The sequence below is a fragment of the Malaclemys terrapin genome, chromosome 4, assembly GCF_027887155.1.
Source record: "Malaclemys terrapin pileata isolate rMalTer1 chromosome 4, rMalTer1.hap1, whole genome shotgun sequence".
NCBI lineage: Eukaryota > Metazoa > Chordata > Testudines > Emydidae > Malaclemys > Malaclemys terrapin.
This window is the reverse complement of record NC_071508.1, coordinates 137,675,823-137,687,463: the sequence shown is the minus strand read 5'-3', so window position 1 is coordinate 137,687,463 and position 11,641 is coordinate 137,675,823. Positions and strand designations below refer to the sequence as shown.

The 11,641-nt window shown below is 50.1% G+C and overlaps 1 protein-coding gene across 1 annotated transcript; it reads left to right on the top strand.

Moving 5' to 3' along the window:
* Positions 1-3,020: 3,020 nt before the first annotated feature.
* HSPA2 (heat shock protein family A (Hsp70) member 2) lies at positions 3,021-5,387 on the top strand. The gene has a single exon (XM_054025929.1). The coding sequence runs from the start codon at positions 3,088-3,090 to the stop codon at positions 4,987-4,989; it is 1,902 nt and encodes a 633-aa protein (XP_053881904.1). The 5' UTR covers positions 3,021-3,087; the 3' UTR covers positions 4,990-5,387.
* The last annotated feature ends 6,254 nt before the right edge of the window (positions 5,388-11,641 follow it).

The window sequence follows — 11,641 nt, the reverse complement described above, 5'->3', positions numbered from 1 at the left end:
GTGTGACAGAGAACTGTATACAAAGGTGTGTGAGGCAGCTATATTCATGAGGCAACTCTGTGAGTGAAAGAGGATACATGTGAGGGCTGTCAGTCTGCCAATTTAAGCAGAAACAAGGCTAAGACCTGTTCCAGGTCTCACTCTTTGGGTAGGTCCACACTACCCGCCCGATTCGGCGGGTAGAGATCGATCTTCTGGGATCGATTTATCGCGTCTCATCTGGATGCGATAAATCGATCCCAGAAGTGCTCCCCCGTCGACTGCAGAACTCCTTCTCGCCGAGAGGAGGAAGCGGTGTCGACGGGGGAGCTTGCCTGCACCACGTGGACCCGCAGTAAGTAAACTTAGTTCGATCTAGGAAACGTCGACTTCAGCTACGCTATTCTCATAGCTGAAGTTGCGTTTCCTAGATCAATCCCCCGCCCCAGCGTGGACCAGCCCTTTAAGTGCGTAAAGTCACTCTCAGTCCAGGAATGAAGGATTTGTGCAGGTCTGTGAGAGACATCTAAACTCTTCCTCACATAATCCCAGCAAACTGGAGAGACAGCCCCTGAGCGAAGCAGACACCAACCTAGACACCTTCCCTTTGCAGTTTCTCACTACGGGAATTTCTACATTGCAACCAAATAAGGGTAAATTCCCCACCAGCTCTTGGATTGTCGGAAGATGACATCTGGCATTAACTGAACTTTCAGGAATTACAAACACTGGAACGCAAGCTGCAAATCCTACATACCCTGCTCTCTCCTCCTGGCTCTTTGCCCCCTTCCCTCCTATCTCCTGCAGTCCCCACCCCCTTGCCCAGTCTCTGCCAGTTTCCTGACCCCTTTGTTCCTGCTGCCCCACTCTGCCTGCTCCCCCAGTGCCTCCCACCCTGCCTGTTTCCTGCCTCCCCCCCACTCCTCTGCCTGCTCCCCCAGTTCCCACCATCTTGCCTGCTTTCCTGCCTCCCCCCCGCTCCTCTGCCTGCTCCCCCAGTGCCTCCCACCCTGCCTGTTTCCTGCCTCCCCCCCGCTCCTCTGCCTGCTCCCCCAGTTCCCACCATCCTGCTTGCTTTCCTGCCTCCCCCCCACTCCTCTGCCTGCTCCCCCAGTTCCCACCATCTTGCCTGCTTTCCTGCCTCCCCCCCCCACTCCTCTGCCTGCTCCCCCAGTTCCCACCATCCTGCCTGCTTTCCTGCCTCCCCCGCTCCTCTGCCTGCTCCCCCAGTGGCCCCCACCCTGCCTGTTTCCTGCCTCCCCCCCCGCTCCTCTGCCTGCTCCCCCAGTTCCCACCATCTTGCCTGCTTTCCTGCCTCCCCCCCACTCCTCTGCCTGCTCCCCCAGTTCCCACCATCCTGCCTGCTTTCCTGCCTCCCCCCGCTCCTCTGCCTGCTCCCCCAGTGCCTCCCACCCTGCCTGTTTCCTGCCTCCCCCCCGCTCCTCTGCCTGCTCCCCCAGTTCCCACCATCCTGCTTGCTTTCCTGCCTCCCCCCCACTCCTCTGCCTGCTCCCCCAGTTCCCACCATCTTGCCTGCTTTCCTGCCTCCCCCCCCCACTCCTCTGCCTGCTCCCCCAGTTCCCACCATCCTGCCTGCTTTCCTGCCTCCCCCGCTCCTCTGCCTGCTCCCCCAGTGGCCCCCACCCTGCCTGTTTCCTGCCTCCCCCCCCGCTCCTCTGCCTGCTCCCCCAGTTCCCACCATCCTGCTTGCTTTCCTGCCTCCCCCCCACTCCTCTGCCTGCTCCCCCAGTTCCCACCATCTTGCCTGCTTTCCTGCCTCCCCCCCACTCCTCTGCCTGCTCCCCCAGTTCCCACCATCCTGCCTGCTTTCCTGCCTCCCCCCCACTCCTCTGCCTGCTCCCCCAGTTCCCACCATCCTGCCTGCTTTCCTGCCTCCCCCCGCTCCTCTGCCTGCTCCCCCAGTTCCCACCATCCTGCCTGTTTCCTGCCTCCCCCCCACTCCTCTGCCTGCGCCCCCAGTTCCCACCATCCTGCCTGCTTTCCTGCCTCCCCCCGCTCCTCTGCCTGCTCCCCCAGTGCCCCCCCACCCTGCCTGTTTCCTGCCTCCCCCCCACTCCTCTGCCTGCTCCCCCAGTTCCCACCATCTTGCCTGCTTTCCTGCCTCCCCCCCGCTCCTCTGCCTGCTCCCCCAGTTCCCACCATCCTGTCTGTTTTCCCGCCCCCACCATCCCTCCGCCCGCGCCCCCAGTGCCCGCATGCCCCCCCACTCCTCCGTCCCGCCCCCTACCATCCCAGACTCCCCCCGGCCCCATTCCTTCAGGCTCTGCCTCACACCCCTCGGCCTTAGCTGCATTCCGCACTGGGCCTACTGCCGCTCCCGTGCGGGGACCCCCGCCTTGCTGCCGCGCCCCGTAGCCTGCACTGCGTCACTCCGCCCACAGGGCCCCCCGCACGCGCCGCCTGGCAGCCCCCGCTCCGCCCGCCGATCTTGCGGCGCCAGCCTACACCGGCTGGACCCAGCTGGCCACCTACGTGCGGGGGGGGGGGGGGGGGGGCGGCTCGCGCCCGCAGCTGTTGACATTCAGAGATCAAGCCGGGGAGGCGGTTAGAGAAACACACTGATTTGCATAACAACCATCCAGAAGTCTCTCGAGCGGCTACTGGTTCCATCGCCCAACCCATTGCTCGAATCCTATTGGGTAACGGTGACATCAATCCCCAACCTCCAGACTAGCGTCCCCTGGACGTTTCTGGTAGAGTCGGGGCACAGGGCAGGAGCAAAGGAGAAACAAGCGAAGTGATTGGCCAAGGCGGCATGGATGCTACAAAGCTGTATTGGACGAAAAAGACAAGGAACTGGCACAGTAAAGCTATTGGTCTAGAGGAGGACTCTGCGAAGGGATTGGTCAGAACGGCAATGCGGTGATGATTGGTCAGCAGGTGTGGGGCGGAGCTTCTGCCGGGATTCACACTGGGGATTGGTCAAGGATCGACGCGAGCGAGCTGATTGGGAGATGGGGTTCTGGCAAGTTCCCGAAGAAGGCGAGCGGCCACTATAAAAGACAGCGAGCTACGGCATAACGGCAGATCGCGTCGCAGCTACTGAAGCGAGCGCACATTGGCGTGGCAGCTGAGCAAGACACCACCATGTCTGGTAAAGCGCCTGCTATTGGCATCGACCTGGGCACCACGTACTCCTGCGTGGGCGTCTTTCAACACGGCAAGGTCGAGATCATCGCCAACGACCAGGGCAACCGCACCACGCCCAGCTATGTGGCCTTCACCGACACCGAGCGCCTCATCGGGGACGCCGCCAAGAACCAGGTCGCCATGAACCCCACCAACACCATCTTCGACGCCAAGCGCCTCATCGGCCGGAAGTACGATGACACCACGGTGCAGTCCGACATGAAGCACTGGCCCTTCCGCGTGGTGAGCGAGGGCGGCAAGCCCAAGGTGCAGGTGGAGTACAAGGGCGAGAACAAGACCTTCTTCCCCGAGGAGATCAGCTCCATGGTGCTCACCAAGATGAAGGAGATCGCGGAGGCCTACCTGGGCCGCAAGGTGCAGAACGCCGTCATCACCGTGCCCGCCTACTTCAACGACTCCCAGCGCCAGGCCACCAAAGACGCCGGCACCATCACCGGCCTCAACGTGCTCCGTATCATCAACGAGCCCACGGCGGCCGCCATCGCCTACGGGCTGGACAAGAAAGGCACCGGGGCCGGCGAGAAGAACGTGCTCATCTTCGACTTGGGCGGCGGCACCTTCGACGTCTCCATCCTCACCATCGAGGACGGCATCTTCGAGGTGAAGTCCACGGCCGGCGACACCCACCTGGGCGGCGAGGACTTTGACAACCGCATGGTGAGCCACTTCGTGGAGGAGTTCAAGCGCAAGCACAAGCGGGACATCGGCAGCAACAAGCGGGCGGTGCGGCGGCTGCGCACTGCCTGCGAGCGGGCCAAGCGCACGCTGAGCTCCTCCACCCAGGCTAGCATCGAGATCGACTCGCTGTTCGAGGGCATCGACTTCTACACTTCCATCACCCGCGCCCGCTTCGAGGAGCTCAACGCCGACCTCTTCCGCGGCACCTTGGAGCCCGTGGAGAAGGCCCTGCGCGATGCCAAGCTAGACAAGGGCCAGATCCAGGAGATCGTGCTGGTGGGCGGCTCCACCCGCATCCCCAAGATCCAAAAGCTCTTGCAGGACTTCTTCAACGGCAAGGAGCTCAACAAGAGCATCAACCCCGACGAGGCCGTCGCTTATGGCGCCGCAGTGCAGGCTGCCATCCTCATGGGGGACAAGTCTGAGAACGTGCAGGATTTGCTGCTGCTCGATGTCACTCCTCTGTCCTTGGGCATCGAGACAGCCGGCGGGGTGATGACCGCCCTCATCAAGCGTAACACCACCATCCCCACCAAGCAGACCCAGATCTTCACCACCTACTCCGACAACCAGAACAGCGTCCTGGTGCAGGTGTACGAGGGCGAGAGGGCTATGACGAAGGACAACAATCTGCTGGGCAAGTTCGACTTGACTGGCATCCCCCCAGCTCCCCGCGGGGTCCCCCAGATCGAGGTCACCTTCGATATAGACGCCAACGGTATCCTGAATGTCACTGCCTCCGACAAGAGCACGGGTAAAGAGAACAAGATCACCATCACCAACGACAAGGGCCGCCTCAGCAAGGATGACATTGACCGAATGGTGCAGGACGCAGAGAAGTACAAGGCGGAGGATGAAGCTAATCGCGACCGGGTGGCAGCTAAGAACTCACTCGAGTCCTACACCTACAACATGAAACAGACCGTGGAGGACGAGAAGCTGAAGGGCAAGATCAGCGACCAAGATAAGCAGAAGGTGCTCGACAAATGCCAGGAGGTGGTCACCTGGCTTGACCGCAACCAGATGGCCGAGAAAGAAGAGTACGAGCACAAACAGAAGGAGCTGGAGAAACTCTGCAACCCCGTCGTCACCAAACTGTACCAGGGAGCAACCGCCCAAACCGGTGGCGCCGGGGGACCAACCATTGAAGAAGTGGACTAGACTGGACTGAACTCTGCACTGTTCAGGGACAGTTATTTTCCCATTCTCAGTTTTATTTTCGTTCCTAACCTTAAAAAGTCAGTGTCAATAACAGTTTATTCTGTTTGGATGTGCATAGAAGCAGATCTTTCTCAGCTTCCTATGTGCTTACAAAGAGAAGGCAGTCCAGCTTGATAAGGTTAGTAGCAATAAGTTTTTTGTTGACTCAGATACAAATGATAGTATTCTGGATGTTGTCTTTAGATGTTCAGTGTCTTCTCTGAAGTGCTCACTTGATCGTTATTGTTGACAAACATTTCAAGTTTTGAATGGAGACTGTTTACCAAACGCATTAAAATATATTTGCCGGTCTGGCATCTGGAAATTTTTGGTAATAAAATAAAAATATTTAAAGCATGCATTTCTCTCCCTGTGTTGTTTTGGCAGTTACGATTAAAACGTGAAAGGTTCGTGCTTCTCATAAGAGGGTGGTAAAGGGTTGAAATTAAATTAGTGTTAATTTACTATGGCTTTGTCCTAGAAACCGCTTACTAATAGTGCAGAGGCTGCTGACCTTCCAGGCAACGTCTTAAGTGTAAAGTGCATATGGGTGGCTGTCCTAGGACAAGAAGTCTGTTAATCGCTGGGAGGCTGTCAGCTTTCCCAACTTCTCGTAAACCCCTCTCGAGAGGATGGGAGGGCAGCGTATGTTGCAAAAACTAAACCTTGCAGAGCTGTCTTACTGTCCTAATGAACTGTAGCTGTTCGGCTGCACGTGAGGCCGTTTAAACTCTCAGCTGGGATGGTGAAAATGGTGGGTGTGTTGCAACACTTACAGTAGGTGTAAAGGGCTTATCAAACTCGTTTAGCTTCGGGACTCTCTCCGGCCCAAGGACGGCTAACGAGCTTGGGTAGGAGGACTAGAGAAAGCTGGGCTGCCTTACCCGCTACATACAGCTAGATTCTGCTTTAAAAAGCATTAAAGTCTTGGCCTGCAGTTTAAACGCACTCTTAAAAACAGCCCGCTGATACTTCAAGATGGTAGCTAACCTCTCGGGGGGGCGAGGCAGTGGGCTGTATCTGACTCGCAGAATCAGCTTGCAGACTGTTCGGCGAGAATAGGGGAAGCCTCCGGCTTAAATCCCAAAGCCCACAACTGCAAGAGAAACTAATCATGCAAAGGGTTTAAAGTGCACTTCAGTGTTAAACTGTTGACATTCCTGTTCAGTAAACATCCAGCCTAAGACCCGACTGAATTACCAACCCCTAGCTAGGAGTTGAACTCCCAATGCAGGGCACTACTTCAAAAAAAAAAAAAAAAACCACCACACCCTCCTACCAACCAGAAAAATACCACCTAGCTAGTTTTCTGCTGTAGGTAAGTTCATAGCCACTTACTGGTGGTATTTGGTAAAGATTGGTCAGATTAACAAAAGAGGCAAAGTTTGAATTTAAGGCTAAAGCTGCCCTTGAATGCCAGCACCTTCTGTCAGCCCGACCATATGCTATATGATTTAAGAACTAAGGGGTCAGTTAAAGACCTAGACTTGTCTTACATTTAGTATTGAGTTGTGGTTTGAAAAATATGTAGGTATTTCAGAACTGGTCACAATGACCTAAATTGGACCCTACTCTATGCAATCTCCTCTTAGTAGATAAGTTGCCAAAAAAGAGGGACCCAACAATAGTTCATAGTTCAGGTATATACTTGGACTATTTAACTGGAGGTAGGCCAAACTTACTTTTGACAACTCTCACATGTTGACACAAGGTTAAAGAATAATTACTCTTAATGTTAACCACACAGTATTTCTCCCCCCGCCCCCCAGCACTTATTGTTTTGCTGAAATGCTCTCATCCCCTTGTCTCCAAGTAGAAAGAGCACCTGAAGCATTAGATCTGTGAAAGACCCTATCAAAGCTCCTTGCTGGAATAGTTGCAAGGACACATCTTATCTTTTCCTTCTAACATTAAAATCAAGGGCTGAGTAAACCCCTCTGCTGTAATCATAGCTGCCTAGGTCTCTGAATAGTTTTGCTGTTTGCAATGTTTGCTTTTTTTGTGTGGCAAGGGAGAACTGGAAGTTCACTTTCTCTAATGGAAGAGCCTTATGATGACATACTCAGGGGTGGCCAAACCTAAAATAAAACTGCTGAAGTGTGATCAATCTAAGCAGATCCCCCTGTGTCTCTTGCCAGATTATGAATCTCACTTCCATTGGCAATGACACAAGCTGGACCTTGTAATGCTGTTTCTCCAAAGCCTGTACAGTTTTTTAGGGTTCTGCATGTTTAACATTTTAAACTCTTGTCACTAAAGGGTTAGAATGAAGGAAATTTTTAAACTTTATTAGAGTTCTAAAATTCCAGTTGCATAACAAATTTCTCTCTGCCTGAATGGCATATTTGCTGCTGAGTTCTTGTACACAAAGCATTATTACAGGTTTGAGTTACAATTACTGGTGGGGAAAACTAGATGTATGGATTTAAAAAAAAAATAAAATAAAATGAGCTATGCAAAATCTCACTTGGCCTGCTGCTGTCCCAAATTATTCACAGCCACTTAAACTTTACTAGACAGTACAACTAAAAGGTCTGTTGGTTATGCTTGGTAAAATTGGTCTTAATTCTTATGGATAATATCAATGTTAACATTTAAGTTGATAAAGATATAAAAAAGCTTCATGGTTGTGGGATATTATGGGAGTGTGTGTGTGTGGGGGGGGGGTCAACATCAATTTAATGATTAGATATTGAGATTCACTTAAAGGGGGGAGACCATAACAGGATTTTTTCAGCAGAGACAAGATAGCCATTGTTTTATTTCCCCATGCTTATTTGAGTGCTATGAGAAGCAAATTTTGCTGAATGCCTGCAATAGCTATTATTTCCATAACCCTCTTCTACTTCTATTTCCCTCCCTCCCCCCCAAAAATCTACTTTGTTTACACTAGAAATACTAGTACTCCAGCACTCATGTAAAGACTAGTGCTGAAAGGAGTAGGGACTGTGTACATAGCGCAGGAACAGCTGTATTGTAGCTAGAATAAGGTTATTAAGGTGTTTAGTGTAGACACACACAAATTGTATGATGGCTAGAAGGGCATAGTAAATACTTGCAAGCTTGGGAAAATGTTTTAAGTCTCAAGACACATTTTAGCCTTTTGAATGTGACACACAAGAAAAAATGCCCAAGGAAGCCTGCAGAGCTTAGTGCTTCGGATTTTTTCTCTTTTGGATAAAACAGACTGACAGTCAAATATGGCATTTCTTATGCTGTTAATGTTGCAATTAAAAGAGAACCCTAGTGGTGAAATCCTGGCCTCACTAATGTCAATTGCAAAACTCCCACTCCTGGGGTAAAATGCAATAGGCTAGATTTCACCCCCAGCTTCCTCCAGGAAATGGATAAACATCAGGAAAAAATGACCCTCCTTTGTAATTAGGGAGAGCTGAAGAGTATGTCTAAGGTGAGGGATTAGAGAAGGGCTGTAAACTGAAAAAATTATTTGGTCTAAAATCTGGCAGATTAGCTACCCAATAGTCAACCTTTCTCATTCTCAGCGTTGTTGTGACACACAGACAGTTACCTCACTTTGTCAAAAGCATTTCACTTCACAATTTTATTTCTGCTTCAACGGGGCTTTGCAAAAACATACTCAAAGTCATGGCCACAAATATAAATACTTAATTATAGTTTAACATGTAGCTGTTCTTGATATTTGATCAAATTTGAAAAACTGTTACAGTACTATGGACAGAACCCTCCCCTCAGCCCCCTTAGTGGTTAATGGAACATTAAGATTCCCACAGCACCTAACTGATTGCATTGCATAGAGAGGTAAAGAGATGCTATTGTGTGTGCCTGCAATGTGGTGGTGCTGTTGCGGTGCCCCATAGCTTCTGAATGATCTGATTGCTGTTATTAGTTTTTGTTTATAAATGGAAGGGAGAGGGAAGAATGGACAAGGACATAAAATGACTTTGATAGATTAGGCGGGGGGATCTGGTGACCTGCTTCATAATGCAGTGTGCAGTAGTATGAGGTTTCCCAAGGATCAACTAGGGAAAGGGTGTGAGAAAGCTGAGTCGACTGGCTGGCTATGTGCTTCCAAGCCAAGAGTGGGGAGAGCTCCCTGCAACCTGCATTTTCCAGATGCATTACAACCACCAGTGTCTGTTTCAACTTTTGCATAGAAGACATTTGTATGCAGGGCTGTGCTGACAACCAGTCCTTTCTAATATCTTAAAAAGCAGGAGTGGCTGTTTCCTAACTGTCTTCATTTTCCTGTCAGCAGACCTTGGAAAGGGACAGCAGGCTTTTGCTGGGATCCTCCTGTCATTTATTTGAATATTGTTTTAAAAGTTCTGTGTGTCATATGACACGACCTGAGAGCAGAAACTTTTGAAAGAAATGTGCAATTTAATGATTGAACTTTGTTGTGTCCTTCCCATTCCCTGCTGCTTTCTCCCCTGACACATACATATACATATACAAAGAAAAAAGGAAAAGCACTCCTAGAATTTGCTTTTTCTATGTAGACTACACAGCATTATGTAGAAGGCACCAAATTAAAGAAGTGCATGCACACCTTTTTAAAGCAAACTTATTTCAAAACTCCTTTCTTCAGACTTAACTTACTGCTATGTACATGCTAACTTTTTAAGTTAATCATTTTCTGGTGTGGTGTGTGTGTGTGTGTGTTTTTTTTTTTTTTAAGTGCTTTGGTGGTTAAATATTCCTTCTTAATGTAAGTCCAATGCTGGGATTGATTTTGCTCAACCTACCACCTCAGAAAGTAGCTGTGAATTGGTGGGTTAACCTAGACTATTCTTTCAACACCATTGTGAGGATACAGTTGTGCAGACATGTTTCCAGATGTATGAACATGTTTGTTTTCTGCCTATAAACCAGCATACAAAATCCACAAGATATTCTCCCTTACATAGCTCGAGTCTATTGTGCTACTCTCCTTTACTCTCTACTGCATCAGTTGGAGTGGGGAAATCTGCAAACCTTTTCCTTCTCTGAGAGAGGAGGAGATCATACACCAAAGAGGAGTTTGGGAAGTGGCAGGCAATGATGGGAGCTCCATTCCCCCCCTCGCCCCTTCGATGGATGACGGCAGTCTCAACCTCTTAAGTTTTTGTTTTTTTTTAGTTTGAAATATTGACGCTGTCCCACGTGTTCCAGGGAGGGAGAACTTTCCTTCATCTGCTATTGCTGTTCATCTGCCCTCAAGATAGTGAGGTCCTTAAGCAAAGGGAAGAAAGCAAAGAACTGTTTGTTTTTAAAGTAACAGACAGTTCTGAAATGTTCTTAAGAAAACTGACTGTATGTATTTACTCAGAGAGACACACAATAAAGGGTAAAACCAATTTTGTTTACCTGCCGGATGACTTTTCCTGCTAATAAAGTTTCTTTCCCTTTTTGTGAAGGGAGACTAGAGAAAAGTGACTGTTTCCCAAATGCATCAGTTGGTTCTGGTCTTTGAGTCTATCCCAAGTCTTTTTGCAACCAAGATGGTGACAGATGAATAAGCAAATATGTTGAAATGTGGTTGTGGTAGTTTCAATTTCATTGAACAGGGCGGTGGGAGTGGGGTGGGTGATAGCCAGTGTTGGCTATGAAGGAAAGTTCAAAGTCACTGAAGGGTTTTTCTACATTTCTGGAAAGTACAAACAAAGGAAAATCTCTGTACAGCTGGATTTCTAACATCAAATGTAATTTATCCCTCAGACTTAGACCTTGTCTGCACTGTGAATGCTTTACTGGGTATAGCTATTCCAGCAGAACCCCAAAGTGTAGATGCTGATAGAATAAGTTTTATTCTGTTGGTGTAACAACACTATCCCAAATAACATAAGCTGTGCTATATGCAGCATTGTGATAGCCCCGTCAGTCCTATGATATTAGAGTGACCAGGAGTGTGAGATAATATCTTTTATTGAACTAGTTTCTGGTGGGGAGAGAGACAAGCTTTTGAGCTCAAGAGTGCTTTGAAAGCTTGTGCCTCTCACCACCAGAAGCTGGCCCAATATATGATATTGCCTCACCCACTTGTCTCTCTAGTTATGCTGACTGTAGCACTCTTCTGTTGGCCGAGCTGTCTTTACATTGGAGAGTTTGCCATGACTATCGGGGGGTGTGGGCTTTTTGCAGCCTTGACAGAGCTATGCTGACAAAAGTTTGTAGTATAGATAGGGCCCTACCAAATTCATGGCCTATTTTGGTCAATTTCATGGTCATAGGATTTTTAAAATAGTAAATTTCACGATTTCAGCTATTTAAATCTGAAATTTCATGGTGGTGTAGGTAGGGATCCTGACCCCAAAAAGGAGTTTTGGGGGGGTCACAAGGTTATGGGGGGGGTTTGCGGTACTGCTACCCTTACCGCTGCGCTGCTGCTGGTGGTGGCGCTGCCTTCAGAGCTGGGCAGCTAGAGAGCGGTGGCTGCTGGCTGGGAGCCCAGCTCTGAAGGCAGAGCCACCGCTAGCAGCAGCGCAGAAGTAAGGATGGCATGGGATGGTATTGCCACTTTTATTTCTGCGCTGCTGCCTGTAGAGCTGGGCCCTCAGTCAGCAGCCACCACTCTCCGGCCACCCAGCTCTGAAGGCAGCAGCGCAGAAGTAAGGGTGGCATGGTCTGGTATTGCCATCCTTATTTCTGTGGT

What these genes read in the sequence shown, in the direction of transcription:
- HSPA2 (XM_054025929.1), top strand. Translation starts at nt 3,088, where the DNA reads ATGTCTGGTAAAGCGCCTGCTATTGGCATCGACCTGGGCACCACGTAC.